This window comes from Cyclopterus lumpus, chromosome 13, assembly GCF_009769545.1.
Source record: "Cyclopterus lumpus isolate fCycLum1 chromosome 13, fCycLum1.pri, whole genome shotgun sequence".
In the NCBI taxonomy this organism is placed as follows: Eukaryota; Metazoa; Chordata; class Actinopteri; order Perciformes; family Cyclopteridae; genus Cyclopterus; species Cyclopterus lumpus.
Genome location: NC_046978.1, coordinates 2,878,825 through 2,896,202, shown reverse-complemented (window position 1 = coordinate 2,896,202; position 17,378 = coordinate 2,878,825). Strand labels below are relative to the sequence as shown.

At 39.2% G+C, this 17,378-nt stretch overlaps 1 protein-coding gene across 1 annotated transcript; it reads right to left on the bottom strand.

Moving 5' to 3' along the window:
• Positions 1–1,820: 1,820 nt before the first annotated feature.
• unc119a (unc-119 homolog a (C. elegans)) lies at positions 1,821–16,659 on the bottom strand. The gene is made up of 5 exons (XM_034548666.1): positions 16,536–16,659; positions 4,237–4,347; positions 3,795–3,888; positions 2,834–3,006; positions 1,821–2,705 (listed from the first exon to the last, which is right to left on the bottom strand). The coding sequence occupies exons 1-5, from the start codon at positions 16,657–16,659 to the stop codon at positions 2,593–2,595; spliced, it is 615 nt and encodes a 204-aa protein (XP_034404557.1). The 3' UTR covers positions 1,821–2,592.
• Positions 16,660–17,378: the final 719 nt, after the last annotated feature.

The window sequence follows — 17,378 nt, the reverse complement described above, 5'->3', positions numbered from 1 at the left end:
TTCTCAACAAACAAACAAACAAACAAACAAAAAACAGTTATTGCAGGTTTGAATTTTTTATTGAATATGTTAAATATCTAATTGAATATGAATAGTATTTAAAGCAAACCATATGGTATAGTTCAGCATAATAACTATAACTGTTTACACTGATGTCAGGATATATATATATATATATATATATATATAGAGAGAGAGTGAGAGAGAGAGAGAGAGAGAGAGAGAGAGAGAGAGGGAGAGAGAGGGAGATTATTGTCAGTAGACATGTTACAGTTTTTACGATGCAGGTTTGCAGCTTCTCCAATTCTAAATAATATATATAATATGTTTTAAATGCCTGGGTGATGGTGATAAGAGGTGTCATCGTATCAATGCAGTGAAACTGTTGTCACAGAAGATGGCAGCAAAGATCTTGTACTTAAGGTTAGCTATCATCCTATTAAAGCCTTTACTAATAAGACAACTCGTAGATGGGACAACAATACCCTTTACATTTGTGTTTTACATTGCTGTCAAAGAGATGCAAGTTGTGACTGTCACCTTTTTATTTTTTCAAACCGAAAATATGGCATCCAAATAAATCATTTCTATGTGAATTTGTGTATATCCTGCTGTGTAACATTTGTAAGTTTCCATCCTTAAGATTATTGAGAACTGTTTCTCTTTTCATAATGTTCTCAATGTGATTAAGACAGTTTGGAGAATATGTGCCTGCAGGGGAGGGCGACTCCCTCTGAAAGAAAATGGGAAAACATCACGAAAAAATGTGTTACTACAAGTTATCAAACACGTTTGCTGACGTTTGTTTTGCTGCTGTTGTTTAAGTGTCTAAATTGATTCCCTTTGCCTAAGGATTGCAAGAAGTCAGGCACTTTTATCTATTAGAAAGATTAATTGATATATGTGTGAATCAAATAAAGTTATTGTCAAATAAATTGTTTGTATTACATAAACGATTTGTGTTATTTAACATATCAACTGATTTGTAACTGATTACTAATTTAGAAAAACAAAATGTGTTAAGAAAAAAAAATATGACTGAACATAAAACTAATTAAAAACATAAACCTTTACAATATGTGTGTATGTTTATACTGTATTTATATATATATCCGTTCGGAAACAACCGCAGGATTGGGACACAGCTATTGTGCAGCTTGTTCAAGTTATCTTCTGATCATTAAAATGATATACAATGATTCTGCGACAGTTACATCTTTCACTTTCTCGTTAGCTTCATAAACACGAGGAGAACTATACAATATAGATCACCTGGACACTTTATTTACAGGCATTATTTAAGCGCTCTTGGTTCTTTAGTTTCACCAACCACTGTCTTTCCAAAAGTATTGTCATAAACTAATTAAAACATGTTACGTTTAAGTAAATCTGAACGAGATTACTAGGTGACTGTGGAACCACACACACATTATTGATCCAAGCAGCTTATTTGGTTCAGTCTTAAAACATGTTTAGAAGGAATCTTTAACCATTGCTCTTACATTGTTGAAAGATGGTAAATGTCTGAAAATCAGTAATACCATATTTGAGAAGAAACCCTTTAGATTTACACTATTGAATCAGGTAACAACATCATTTTGGAATAACTTTCCATCCCACCAATAAAAGTCTGTAACTGTATATGTTACCTCGGGGTTGTATTTACTTATTTAGCCGCTTCTGTTCTGTTTACTTTTTTGCTTCGGTTTCATCTTTTGACAAAACAAACAAACAATGGATATCAAGACTTCGAAAAAATATTTATTGCAGTGATGGAATTTCCGCTGTCAAAACTTTTTCATTTTATACTCAAAACCTTCATCATAATTAAAGTATACACAGTGTTCAGTACTACAGAGAACGTACTGGATATCAAAATTGGTATGGTATTGATTTTTGGACACTTCAGAGTGGCTATGGATTTAAAAAATACTTCTTAAGTAGGTTAGTAGTACTACATGAAAACTTACAACAAATGACACATTCACATTGACAAAGTACACATTTCTGTTGGTCGTTCAAATGAACGATGACATAATGAATCATTCAGATGTGTGCTACTAGAAATTTAAGAAACTTCTGGAGTAAAAATGTAATCAGCTTCCTATACAAACTATATAAATGTACATCTGAATGGATTCATTATTATTAACTTTTTTTGGGTAACTTTATTTCTCTTTATGTCTCATGGTGCGTCTCTTACTCACTGTCGCCTTTCTCTCTTTATTTTATTTGCTATTGAAACACACAAAATGTAACGTCTTGCTGATGATCAAGTGGAACCCACATATACAGAATGAAATCAACAGTATGTACAGACACTTAGCTGCCCACACACTCGCTCACACACATTGATGCAAAAATGATGAGAAAACTGGCAGAATTCGATGTTCCTGCAAAGAGGCAAAGGGAGAAATCTATTGGTCTGACAGCTGAATACCTGAATGAGAAATGATGCAGTTAACAGGAGGGAGACAAGAGCATTTAATGCCAGTGAATTGTCTGTTAGTTCATCTGTTTCTGGTCCTACAGTGGTACATGTCATGTCAAATGTCTAGACTAGGGAGGAGGGAAAGGTGGAGGGTGGTCTTCCTATGGCCCCCCACTGTAGGAATAGTCTGCCTTGTTGTGCATCACCAGCTTGTTGTCCACAAAGTAGAAGCTGTCAGACTGCGTCTCGTAAGGGTGCAGGATCATCTCGCGCACTGAGAGAGAAAAGAAACACCCAACACTCAGGATTTCACATGATCAGATCTGAGAAAACGTCTCTGCGTGGGTGTGTTTGTCTCTTGTGGTCACACGTGTGTGTCGGAGTATTGTGTGTGCCACTCACTGATTTCCTCAGACAACGCGGGGAACTCGTAGATGTGCTCACATGTGTTCTTGCTGCTGGGCATGCAGAAGCCAAACTCAAAATCGAAGCTCTTGAGCAGCTGATTGCGGAAGTAGTGTCTCTCTATCATGCGGAAGTTGTTGATGGGTGTGTCTCCCACTGTGAACTCAACTCTGCAACACAGGGAGGAAATGTATTCATCCACCTGGAAGCAAATGAGAAACATTGGGGACTGCTTAAAGGTCCAGTAACCTAAGTTAAATCCAGTTCATTTCAACTACAGGGCCATATTTATGTAGTGTTGGCCTTAATGCTTATAATAACATAATATTTACGAAAAGAATTGCTAACATATAGAATCATCATTACAACAAAGTCTTTGTTAGTCGTATAAAAAAAGTCTGCTCCTTGGACCACGGCAGTAGAAATAATGGATTCAAATGGGGAGACAAAATATATCTGTCATCATGAAAAAATACAAATACAAGTTACAGGTAAGAATGAAGATGACTATGGAAATAAAGCCCAAATTGTAAACAGAATTGTCTTTTAAATTGGTCTTCCAAAACTACAATTAACACGTTACCTTTTCTGCGAAATAAGACACAACACCTCTTTCATTATATGATGCACAACGCACATCGTATTTAACATACATTGAGCTTTTTTTCATCAGACCTCCTAGATTATCCAAATGAGTTAGTTATGATGAACACAACTCAGAAGTACTGACAGCTATTTGGTGCCTGACTCAAGCAGGTGGGCTCGGCTGCTCTGTCTGTTCACACTTATCATCGTCAGCCTGCCGTCCCACACTGACACCCACACACCTCCCACATCCGGTATGGGTCTTCTGTCTATGCAGCAGGGTTGATCGCACATTATCGCATCATTCAGCTGTTTCTGAAACACGTCTCTTGCTCTCTCACAGGCTTCAAAAGCACACTGACTGTTAACTTACGTGGCTCCGACCTGCCGCAACTGCAGAAAGGCCGGGGTGAACTGGTATCGGACAAAGCGGCCTGCGTTGGGGTCACAGTGCTTTCTGCCTTCTGCTAAACAATAAACAATTAAAAGAAAAGAAGCGCGTTGGTTGAAATGATCCATTATGACATTAGATTGTCCTCCACAGGGTCATGGAGACATGACAAATATCATACGATAACATCTAAGAAGTAAAATAACCTTTAAACTAAAGGAGGCGAAGGACAGTGAGATAAAAAAGAAAGAAAAAGTCCCATCACTTCAGTAGCGGACTCCGGCTGTCTGAGGGAAAACATATGAAAAGGGAACATCTTCATAGAGGCTCCCAAGAGGATGCTTTTATTTCCTTTTTCTTTCAAAATGGGGTATTCGGATCTGTTTTATAATATGTTATTTGGTTTCTATAGGTTAGAGCTGACCTGTTGGAGGTTTAGTAATCTCAAACAGGACCGTCCCTGTTTCCATGTCACGGATCTTAAACCTGGTGAAGTCGATCATGTGGACATTTTCTTCTGGAGAACAAAGATAATCTGAAAAATAGAGAAAAGACCCTTGAGACTGTATTCTCATCCGATACTGCAAACATCTATTTCTTCTCTTTTCATGTTGTCACTGTGAAAGAAGCAAACCTTTCATGTCAGGCAGCAAGCTGTCAATTATCGAGAAATGGTCACCTCTGTTGGTCTCTGCCAAGATACGGTAATATCTGTTACGAGCATGTCTGATCATAAGCTTACTGCTTACTGATTACTAGTAGAACTACTGACCTTTTCTTAGGATGCTCACCCTGGATTTACACATCAGATCTGTCCCAAGGCATGAGACAAACATTGGTAATGCGTGTGCCACTTGTTTTATGTCTCTAATGTATTTTTTGTTATGTCCTGAGGTTAATAAATAACAACACACACACACCTCCTTATTATAATATGGTCAACTGAAAAGGCTGCTGTTCTATTTGCGTCGTTGATACTTTTCTCGAACAGGTCTTTGTTCGAGACTCTCAAGTTGACTGAACACAAGCCCACTGGAAGAAACCTAAGCAGGGTGACTGATTTGGTCATGATTGCATGATTGTGCGTGTGTGTGTGTGTGTGTGTGTGTGTGTGTGTGTCTGTGTGTATTTGTGTGAATCTGAGACACCCCCCTACCAACGCGGCAGGATTAGCCCTAAGAGGCTTATTGTGTTTTACCATCACATGGACCGGCTGGTCAGATGGGGAGTGTCTCTCTCTCTCTCTCTCTCTCTCTCTCTCTCTCTCTCTCTCTCTCTCTCTTTCTTTCTTACACACACACACACACACACATACACACACACTTACTATCTCATCAGGGTTATGGTAAGGGCAGTTATTATTAGAGGCCTATATGTTGCATAAGGGTTGAAGGGTCTCACACATTTAAAAAGACTGTAAGGGGTCAACAATGACGGACAAAATGAACAAGATAAACACACACATGAAAGCATTGGTGGTACTGAGCATAACAAACTCACACTGCTGCATCCTCAACTGTTTTGAGAGGGTTATAGAGCAGATGGGCCAAGCAAGCTTTAGCCACCTGCTTGAAGATATTTATAGTCAAGTACAGTCTATCATACCTGACACCTTGTCTAAAAATGTGCCTCTTGTGAAACAGGACTATTTTGAGCTTATTGTTTAAAGTAACAGTGTGTAACATTTAGGGGATTAATTGGCAGCAATGGAATATAATATTCATAACTATGTCTTAATCAGTGTATAATCACTTGAAACTAAGAATTGTTAGGTTTTCCTTAGCTTAGAAAAAGATATATTTCCACGAGGAGCATTTATATTTATATTTACATAAGACGCATTCCACGAAGTCGGCCATCTTGCACCGCCATGTTTATAGAACAGCCCAGAACAGGGAGAGACCTTGCGCGTTTTAAGTTATCTGAAGATAGGGATGCTTTCCGAAACCCGGTATTAAACGGGCCTGGCGCTAAATTGCGTTTTTGTTGTACTTTTTAAAGTTGTTATCTCATTCATTATCACGCTGCAGCGCAGTTTTCTCTGCGCTCTCTGTCGAGCTGAGCTTCTCATACCACACACACACACACACACACACACACACACACACACACACACACACACACACACACACACACACACAGAGAGACAAACACGTGCATGAAGCACCAGCAGATAGCTCGCTGTGGTGAAGTGAAGGATAATGTGCAATAAAGCATTTGCGATTAAAAAGCACAACACTTTATCAATACATCTGTGCAACAAGGACAGACAGTGTAAACGAAAGTGAAACCTAGTTGAATGGTCACCACCATATGCGTAGACAAGCATTAGACAAAGCAGCCATGTGGATAGAAGACTGACGGATTTCTGTGTTCTTCATTCTTTATAAACTAGACTCAGAAGAGTTATTTATTTTATTAACATTTTACATTAGTTTCCAGTGAGATATTAATTACTTTAAATTGTGACTTTGTTATTGTAAACATAACTGCTGCTGCTGTATAAATGGTATTTAGATATATTTTATACTATTCTGAAGTTTATTATTATTAGTCATGTAGAAAAGCAGAGTATTGAGAAGAGTAGCTACTAATCCTAAAGATAACTGACCCTACCTGTAGGTCACTGTTGTTCTTCGACATGCTTTCAAAAGCAAGAGGGGTTTTAGTTGGTTGCAATCTGCAACACACCACTAGATGCCACTAAATCTTTCTGATGGGCCTTAAACATAATGTTGACCACATGATTTGGACTCAGACTTACTTTGGCCTCGCTGACTATCACAGATTTGATATGACACTTGTGACACCACAGCTTTCCTAATGAATCAAAGCTGAAATGTGCAGATGTCAGACGTTGAAACTAAAACAAAGATGCAAGATGGCAGTTATGGTTGATCCAATGACATAATGCCATTGACTAATTAGATAGTTTAAATGCAAATGCATGTGGAATATGACAAACCGTATTAACATTTTTCAGCAAAAGAACAAGGAGAGTGTGCAATATTTAATGTTTTAGTAGATCAGTGCTTATTGGTTACAGGGATAAATCATGTCAATACAAGTGACGTATTTATGAATTCAATTTATTTAGATAATTCAAGAAATATCTTTTACAACTACGTGAGGCACAGAACTGAAAGCCTCTGGAAAAAAAATTGTCTGCAAAAACATTTTGAAGCAATAAATGATCTAAGTGAAGAAGAATACCTTACCTTTTTGACTATTATACTTTTCATGTTTTTCAATGTTCACTTATTTGAAATACTGCATTAACTTTGACATGCAGCCCAGTTAGTCATGTCAAGAACTTATCAGCAATAACTAGACTGGTAGTTAGCTGTGTAATCGTTGATGGGAAGGATGTTTCTCTTAAGCATTGTATATATGCATGCATGTGTGCACACATCTATACCTGTGTGTGTTTTTTGTGGATGTAGTTTATATAAACTTAGAGGTCCTGGGACAGGGATGTCGTATGTGTACAGATTGTAAAGCCCTCTGAGGCAAATTTGTAATTTGTGATATTGGGCTATACAAAATAAACTGAATTGAATTGAAATTGAAGTTGTTGCATCTCTCTGCTGTAGATTTCATGTTAACATAGAATATGTGAGTGGATGTTCCCATGATGAACAAAACCAGGCTGGTCAAGATGTTTCCATGTTAAGCTGCTCTGGCTCAAAGTCTCTTTATATTGCCTTCCAAACTACAGCAAGTGAGTTGGAGAGCTGCTGTTTAATGCAGTGCCCTCTGGTGCTACTAGTTCATGTGATGTGAGACACTCGCTGAATATTACTTTAAGTATAGTGTTTGTAGGCTGATATTGTTTTTTTTCTAAAGGAACAGAAAGGAAACACGTTCACATGCTATTATAGAGCACCTTACTACCAATGCACAGTCGGGGGTAAAATAGTCCTTAATCCTGCTTGGTTTTTGTAATATGTTATATTGATATGTTTGTCTGTGTGTAACGGTGAACTGCTGACACTGAACTGGGCCTCGTTATCATGCAGTACAGAAACCAAATACCACCAACTACAACTTGTCGTTTTCAAAATCAATGTCTACATTATAATCTGATAAATAAAGGGATAATGAATAGGATTAATAACATATTAATAACAGCTGTAGGATTTCATAATTATAATTGTAATTAAGATCAGAACTGTCCCTTTCTGATCTTAAAGGCTGCAACATAATTACTTTATATTACAATAACTTAAAATATTTGTCCGTTTTTCCTCAACGGACAAAAACGCACCATAACCATCTTACTAATAGTCGTTTTCTATTATTTTTTAACATGGTTAAACACCTTCTGAAGGCACCAATGTTCATCCCCATAAATCAGATTATATAAATACATCAATTGAAGTAATTGGTAAACAAAACCTTTTTCTTTACCCTCATTGTAAAGTCCAGTATAAGGACCAGAGTAAGTGAGGGAATTTCTTTTTCCAAAGAGTAAAATATGTGTCATCCACATATTTGATAATTTCTTACAAAAATATCACTTCTTTTTTTGCATCTTGTGTCACCGAGCAGCTCTCTTTGGCCAGATTACAGATAGATGCATTTTGTGAATCAGAAATGGCTACTTCCCAGACTTGCTGAAGAAGACAGATGGAGTATTTCATCTGATAGCTCAGCTGGTGAAGTCACTTTCACCAAGTAATCACACGTAACCAGTTCACTCCCACAGGCGTATGCAACCTCGTTATTATAGAGTACACCTCTTTGATTTCATAGCCTCGGCTTATGGAGCAGCTTCACTGATGACGATGGACTACTGCTTTATTAGAGATTTGTTGGAGTAGTAATACAAAATATTTTCAGATGCTCACTGTTCAGTGACAACAACATAAAGTGTGAGCTATGGGGGGATAAAAAGGAACAACATACACACACACTGAACGATGAGAGTCATTTTCAATTTGTGAGAGACAGACAAATGGTGGAGAGAGAGAAACATGGAGACAGAGGATTTGAGGAATAGGCAGGTCTTTGTTTCTTTGGATCAGAGCTTCTACTTCCACTTGACTCCAGCTGCATCGTTTTCGTACAGACATGAGAGTGACATCCATCTTATCATCTAACTCGCCAAGAAAGTGAACAAATGCATGCCCCAAAATGTTGAACAATTCATTTAAGGATTTACTTTGGCTCCAATACAACTATTAGTGGTGTTATAAAAAATGAAACCATACTGCAGTCATTATTCTTTCAGGGTAGTGTTGCAAGGATTTTTTCCTTGCTGTAACTGTGCAACTATACAAATACAACGACATACGCAAAGTTCAATCAAACTATTACAATTACAAAAAAACGTAACCTTTTGTGCAAAGAAAAATCTGCTATTTCCCTATTGCATCAATCCCCATTTCTTGTAAACCATGATATACACGTTCATATTTCAGTTGTTTCTTCCTTCTCTCCTTCTGTTTTTTTTACCGACACACACCGTCGCAAGCACACGCACGTACACACACACACACACACACACACGCACACACGCACACACACATGAAGTGCTCCACTTCACTTCCTTCAACACTGTCACCTAGCAACGCTCCTTCTGATAGTGTGCCAGCTCTATTAGTCCGTCTTTTTCCTTCCCCTCATCCACCTGGCTGCTCCGCAACAACAAGGTGCAGCAGCAAATCAAAGGAGAGTATCTTAGATAAGGCATCAGTGGTATGCAAATGAAATGTGTCACGTCCAATGAAGGTAGGTATATACCTGAAGCTTCCTCATATCGACTGAAGGCCTCCTTTTGCCGGATTTCACAAGCTTGAAGCAGGGAATCAGTATGTGCAGATCGGTGTGTGTCAACAGTGACTTCAATGACACTACAACATGATAGATTACAATACGCTTTCTTGTCCCCCTGGGGAAACACATCATTAACTCTCAGCACAGGTGATCTGCCATAATTACCTACAGGACTTTCTACATTAATCTTATTGTGATTTCTGTGTAAATAAATTCATGTTTTTAGCCTTGCAGTGTTGTTTCTAACAGCCAATCTCATCTATGCTGACAGGCAATAGTCATAGACCAAAAGACAGACAGCAGAAACATAATCATTTTCATTCTACTGACATACATAGTCAAGACATCCCTCTGGCTGCAGCCCCTCTAAAGAGAGTAACATTAGCACCAAGCCTTGAGTCAAGCTGTGTTCCTGTGTTCAGATACAAAGAGCCTGCCTGACACCGAAGTGGCACTCATAGAGAGCAAATGAGCTGCCATTTATAGCTCCTTAATCCCCAAGATTAGCCCGGAGTTACAGACTCTCAGCAGAGGGATTGACTTTGCATGCCTTATTCTTTCCATTTGACCCTGTGGTCTCCGATCAATGCAAAGTATGTGTGTTGAATTTATTCCAGAACATGAGCAAAAACAATGAAGGCATGTTTACTTGTCTTCACGTTGAAATAATCTATAGCCAAAGGCAGCAAGTGACATTAGCGTTACACCTTGATGTTCTCATCATGGTGTCGGGTGCACCTGTGCATGGCAGGCTGTTACGTGTCTCTACTTTAATAGCACCTATCGGCAAACTGGCAAACGCTGAGGTTCGTGGAGAGGTTGCGTTCAGAGCAGCTAAATGCAGATAAGATTCTTTCCTCTTATCTTTCCCCGGACTGTATCACAGTGTGAAAAATAAAACTTATGTGAGAGGTTTTTTTGAGGACCAATATTAGGATCTAATCTCCCTGAACTATTGAGACAAAAAAGAAAATGTTTGACATTTTGGTATATGCATACTCATTTTCTTACCGAGAGTTAGATGAGTATATCTAGACAGCTCTAATGTCTGAACAGTGAAACGGTTAGCTTAGCTTAGCATAAAGCCTGCAAACAGGGCGAAACAGTGAGCCTTGCTGCGTCTGTAAGTAACACAATTGGCCTCATGGCACTTCTAGAGCTCACTGATTATTAAACAAACAAGGCATAAAATGTTAATTTGTGAGTTTGAAAAAAACGCTACAGTTGACCAAATGTATTGAACCATAATCTAGTAAACTTTGATTTTTAAGTGTACGATGTGTGTGTGTGTGTGTGTGTGTGTGTGTGCGTGTGTGTGTGTGTGTGTCTGTGTGAGAGATAAAGCAAAATGTGCAGCGTTGTACAACCGCATGCCCAGTGTACGTGAATAGTCATGTTAGTACTCCATTCCATTATCTGAACCGCTTATCCTATCCAGGGTCGCGGGGTCACTGGAGCCAATCCCAGCTGACATTGGGCGGAGGCAGGGTTCACCTTGGACAGGTCGGTAGTTTATCTCAGGACACATAGACAAACAACCATTCATGCTCACATTAAAAGCTACGGGCAATTTAGAGCCTCTAATTAACTTGAGCTGCATGTCTTTGGACTGTGGGAGGAAGCCGGAGAACCTGGAGGGAACCCACGCTGCCACGGGTAGAACATGCAAACCCCACACAGAAGGAACGCCCAGGATCAGGGATCGAACCCCGGCCCCTCTTGCTGTGAGGTGACACACTACAACACCGTGCATTCCCGTGTTGGTATTAAGAACAGAAATATGATCGTTTTCGTTTCAAAACAGAAAACGTATGAGTGTGAATGTAGCCCAAGAAATATCCTTTCTTCAGGTGATCCACATGACACCACTTAATTACAGTGTATGATCTAACCTTCGTCAAGCACACACACACACACACACACACACTGACCACTTATATTTAGGGGCCAGGCTGTGAGAGGAACTTGGAAAGACACTCATTATTTGTCTTCCTTGTCTAAAAAGAGAAAAAGCCTTGTGACCAGTAAAAGTTCATACTCAGGATGTTCTGTGAAAGAAGCGCATAAAAGGGTTTCATTGAAGCAAATTAGAGCACTGAACAACAAGAAATGCATTGATGGTGTATAACCAAACAGAGTTCAACATTTTAGTTATTGAGAAGCAAATAAATACAGATCATTCATTTAATGATGTATATTCTGTAAAAGACAGTAGATTATTGTAATATTTGTGAATGAAATGCTTTTTTCTATAGTTATCAAATACAAAAGTCACCCTGCTAACATATGTGAATGTATGCTATAACTGTCTGTCAAAGGGAGTGCCCACTCGCACACCTTTTGTACAGCAGGTTAAGGGAAGCAACGACAGCTTTCCAGCTGCTCTAATTTCTCCAAGACCCCAAGAAGAATGTGAATCTAGCTTTGATACATATTTTAATTGATGTCTACTTTAATGAAATCTGTACATTTCATTCATGAGAACAAAGGTTCCTGGTTAAAATGTACAGGGTATATTTATGCGTAGATTAAGACATCTATAGATAGTCAGTAGTGTAGTACTTGAGATAGGTCTTGGCCTCGAGATTGATCACAAGACCACTTTTTGAAGATCTCGAACTTGTATGAAACCAGTGAAGATGGGTCACAAGAAGCCATGGCTTTATTTTGTGGGGCCTCAAGAAAAGAAAGGTTGGTACTAATGCAAATTATTTCTTTGTGACGATGTTAAGCTTGGATCATAATTATGTACTTACATAAATCTTGTTGACTAACACACTGCAGTTATAATGTGCAATCCATTAAAAATCTACTTGAGGCCTATCGTCATTGATCATGGGAACATTGGATTGTAGAGAAATGTATGCTGGCGCTCTCTGTGATGACGTATTTAGGGTTATTTACCTCTTATTGGTACAAAGAGGGTCTTCTTTGCATGTCGGTCTGAGCTAATGAGATTTATTACCTAAACCTGAAGGTGTAAAGGGAGCTTTATAGATATGGATGGTGTCGACGACATATTTTTCCGTTTGGTCAATTGAAATCCAAAAGCTAGCAGTGTGGGACTTTAACACAGAGCTTCCGCCAGAAATATCAGCACCAGCCAGTAATCACTGAGTTATTGGTATTAATCAATAACCCTAGAAAAAGACAATCTTACATAATGCACCTTGAACTTAATAAATGGTCGGATGTTGAGTTAATTTGATCCTGAGTGCGTGAACAACTGCCTGATCAAAGAGAAAGAGGAAGCACAAATAAAAGGCAGTTCATGAGATTGTGTTGATTACTGATGTGGATGCAACAAGCCATCTCTCACCATGAAAGAGTAACCTTGTGACAGCTGTGCATGGGAGATTAAGAGCCGGCTGCACCAATCAATTTTAATTAAAGCTGTATCCATTGTTTTGGCAGACATCACAGAGTGGACATCCCACCCGACGTAGATAAAGCACTGCTCTGTGTTGCAGACTTATTAACGCCAAATAATTGATCGCCTATTAGTGTATAAGGAACCAGGCTGTGCTGACTAAATCATTTGGATGGGGAAAAAGTACACATCAATGTTGATTCTTTGAGTCAGCATCAAGTGAGGTAGAGCTTATAAGTCCCCTAAGAAACTGTAATGAAACAAACAAGCCTGTCTACTTCACGCAGGAAGTGGTAGGATTCAAACTTCTCTCCTAAGGACTTTCCATGTGTACGAGTGCAACACCGTGAATGCCTTTGACATGAAAAGTGTTCCCCACTATCCTCAATTAAACAGCATGCCTCTGTGTGTCCAGTCAGAACAGGTATGAACACGTTTGTCATGACAGCTTCGCCATATCGTCTTCTCTACTCCAAGACATTAACAGACAGGGTCACGCTTTTTCAAGTGTGTCAGATGGACATTGAATTAGTTTTTGCCACCACTCTAATGCACTTCCAATGTCGTTGATGGGGGACAACATGTACAGATCCAGGCCTTTTCTTCTAGTGTTTCCTGTCTTATTTTGATAAGTTCCCTCCTCATGTGTCAATATTGAATGTATATGCCTTTGTGTTTTTTGATTGTCTGCCCCGCTGTGATTAGTTTCCCTCTGTTCTGTAAACCTTCCTGTCCTTCTATATTTAGTCTGTGTTTTCCTTGTCCCCGTGTCTTTCTCAGAAAGTATATGGTCTCTAGCCATTATTTTTGAGGTTTTCCACGTTTGGGTTCTTCTTTTGCTACCGACAATTGGGACAAGTTAATGTGCAGCTTTGGCAGCATGGTAATGTGAGGTTGTACAATCCTGTCTCAGTAGCCTATTATAAACCATTCTTGATACAACTTTAAAACGCGTTAATCTGTTATTCAAACTGGACTTCCCAGATCTTATTTCATTGTGTCACCGGTACCATAGCAACACGGCCTTAGCAACACGGCCTCACCAACGGTGTGACCCCTGTGTATTGTTTTAATGCATGAATCTGGAGCTCGGAGGTTGCTATAATCCAACTGAAGAGTGCGTTTCTTAAATTCATGGTTCACATTTAAAAACGTGTGTAGTCAACTTAAAAGACTAAAGAGCATTTTCAATAAGAGACATATTTTCATATTTTATCAACAGGAAATCCTGCTCTTAGCACTTACACGGAAACACAATTAGACTTGGTGGATTAGAGGTAAGTGGGTAAAATAGAGATCTAAATAACAATTTTAGAAATGCACTGAACACGCTAAAACAATAATAGGTTTAATAGCAGAAATGTCTTAAAAAATGTATGTTGATTATAATAAAGGATAATTCTATTATATATCATAAATCATCCATGGTGTAAACTGATAATGTGTCATTTTTCACATCACAGTGGTGCTTCTCTACTGCCTGGATTGTATTTCTTCTCTTCTCTGCCTGTGTGACAATGAGGCGCTCTGCCTCGCTTATCAGCACTGAACCAGCATGACAGACTGGAGCTGGGTTGCCCCAAAATGGTGGCATTTACCTCCCAAAAGCACAACTGTAAAAGTAATTTACACTGCAGGGTGACGCATTTTATGCTTCCCTCTTTTCATGCCACGGATTTTGTTCTCTTGCACCAGAAAATAATAGCCTGAATTGTGCAGCACAATATGCTTTTCTTTGTGGTAACGTCCGTCGTTTAAAAAGATTGGGCCTTTGGAGAGACATTTTTGTGCCCTCGTCAGGAAACATGGAAGCAGATTCAAAGTAATTTGTATAAACACAAACATCATCCAGTTTTGGTTCAAATTAAGAGAGATGTAATTTTTGACGGGTTATAAAAGCCATCCTTGACCATCAAGTATCTACTTTGAGAAAATATTCAACATGTGATATCTTTCTTTTTAAATTTGCACCCAAGGAACAAAACAACTGCATGTCTAATCTGACATCCGCAATGTAAACAAACTCACTTATGCTGCAGCTGTAGGGTCATTAGTTACCTGAAGTGTATCGGGTTTGTTGTTGCTACATTCCAGCCCTCCTGACATAATCCAGAATACATAGATGCCAGTGGAGAGCGGAGATTACTGCACCATCATGACTGATATAATTACCCTGACGGAGCCCTTGTATTGCATTTCTGCAGAGGGGAAACCAAATGAAAACTGTATTGATGGTCTGAGAGCAAAGAGTTGGTGTTTAGATTTGAGGGGTTCAGTCTTGACTCGAGACTTCACCATTGATCACCGCTATAAATATGAATTAATGAAAGTGAATGCAAATATACCTTTTAGAAAACAATAATACATCATTAGTATTATTTGTCAGTTCATCGAGAAAAATGTATCAATTTGTGAGTGAAAGCAGGTTTCAAAGATGTTACTAGTAGTTTAGGTAGGAAACACTCCGAATATCATTAGATTAAAACGAAAAAAGGAAAATCATTAAACCCCAAAAAAGGCAAAGTCCACGATACCAACCCCCATTCACAGTTTATAATATGTTTGCTCACATTCCCTGATGAAGTTTATGGAATAATGTTGAAAGCTCCAGAAAAAGGCTACAAATTACACCCAGAATCAAAAATGTTATTTTTATTTATTGGACAAACTAACATTTAGGTCAAGAACAAACTTTTATGCTAGAAGTTAGAAGTAGACTCAACTCATCAAATTTCTTTCTTTGAAAAAATATATTCTTGCCACCTCTGCAAACTAAACCTGCATGCTTGTTTTACATTTCCATTTAAGTCCCGACCATACCGTCAATCAAAGAACCAAGGTCTTGAGAGCAAATATGTTATCACTGAAAATAAGACAAATAACACATAAGAATATTATACTGGTAAAATATAATTTCAAAGTTTGTTAAACTCCTCTGACTTCACTTGAAACCGGGCATCGTGGCCACCCTGCCCTGTCTCCATGACATAATCTGGAAACAATTTCCATAACAAGGCTGATTCTTCTCTTGTATTTCTTCAACTTGACTACAGTCTGTGACAAGCTATAATCAGTGGATCACATCTCTGGCCACCTGTTACCTCTGAGCCACAGGTGTCTGAGGTGAGGATGAAGTACGAGCTGATTTATTTTCCAGCAGGATTTGAGAAGCACACCAAGGAAGTGTTCAATAACCTCCTCTCTCTTTCAATGCCTACCTATACCACACACTCAGACACCGAGAGAGGAAAACACTTCCAATCACACCTGTTAGTATTATTAGTAACAAGGAAACTTCACCTGCTTGTCCCATAATAGTAAATAAAGGCATTCCACCTGTAACTGCTTATTGAATGTGATATACACTGGTTGAAAGCGATCAGTCTGTCGCTGTCCATGGTATCGGTGTCTGGTTCCTCCAGACAGTCAATACAAACCGTAAACGAACGGTACATTATTAGAAAGACAATGAACAAGGAAGCAACAGCAGGTGGTTTGCTCTAATCTCCTCTAACTGTAGGCTACGGCTTTAACTACTCTCCCCACCGTGTACATTACAGTAGAAGGTTACTTACTCTTGGTGATCTTCTGCAACCCGAGCACATCGTCGGGCGTTATTACGGTATTTCTGCGCAATTCTTCTTCAGTTGTAACCGGGATCCCCATGGCTGATGAGTTGCAGCCCTGCTGCACTTTCATGTCCAGCAGAAGAGGGCTGTTTAGACTCGCCACCTGGCTGGAGCTGGTCGAGCCTTTTCTGGAGCTCTCGGCGTCGTCGCCGCAGGAGCCGATTTACTTGCGTCGCTGGCTAATACACCGCACAGCACACAGGCTCCGTGCTGCTTCAAGAATAACTCACTCTCCGTGCCTCCTCCCCTTCTCGATCCGGTAAAAGATACAAATCAGCCCCTTAGCTCCCTCCCCTCCCGCACCCAAGGCTCATCGGTTCTCTCACAAGCTATTTAATCCAAATCCTGTGGTTTTAAACCGACCAGTGGTGCGTGGCCTCGTCATCTGCTGATACACCAGTGCGTGCATGGCCGGGCTTTACTCAATATGAGCTCCCACATTCGGCGAGGAAGATGTTCAGAGGGATCATAAATAACATCTTGTAATGACGTGTTGTTGTTTGTGGTTCACGCTGTGCATTTTATTCTCCCAGAATCTAAAGGTGAAGTGAAATATCTTCTTGCGGTTTGGCTTTTAAAGCTTAAAATGTCGTTCACACACAGTGGACACTGAACAACATCAGCACTAATTTGGAGTCATGTTTCTATTTTCCTGATGAATGTAAGTCTGCTCTGCTTTTAGTACTGTTGGTACCAACTCATGAAGGAAATATCTGGTGCTTGAATGCTCCAGCAAGTCTATGTGTTTGTCTGTCAGTGGATGCGAGTGAGGTAATGTGCAGTGGATCT

Bases quoted from the DNA above. Each gene is read 5' to 3' on its own strand.
- unc119a (XM_034548666.1), bottom strand. From the start codon at position 16,659: ATGAAAGTGCAGCAGGGCTGCAACTCATCAGCCATGGGGATCCCGGTT. The intron at 4,348-16,535 runs GTAAGTAACCTT...TCTATTTTTCAG, and splicing joins GTTGCAGAAGATCACCAAGA to ATTATCTTTGTTCTCCAGAA. The intron at 2,706-2,833 runs GTGAGTGGCACA...TTTCTCTCTCAG, and splicing joins CGCGTTGTCTGAGGAAATCA to TGCGCGAGATGATCCTGCAC.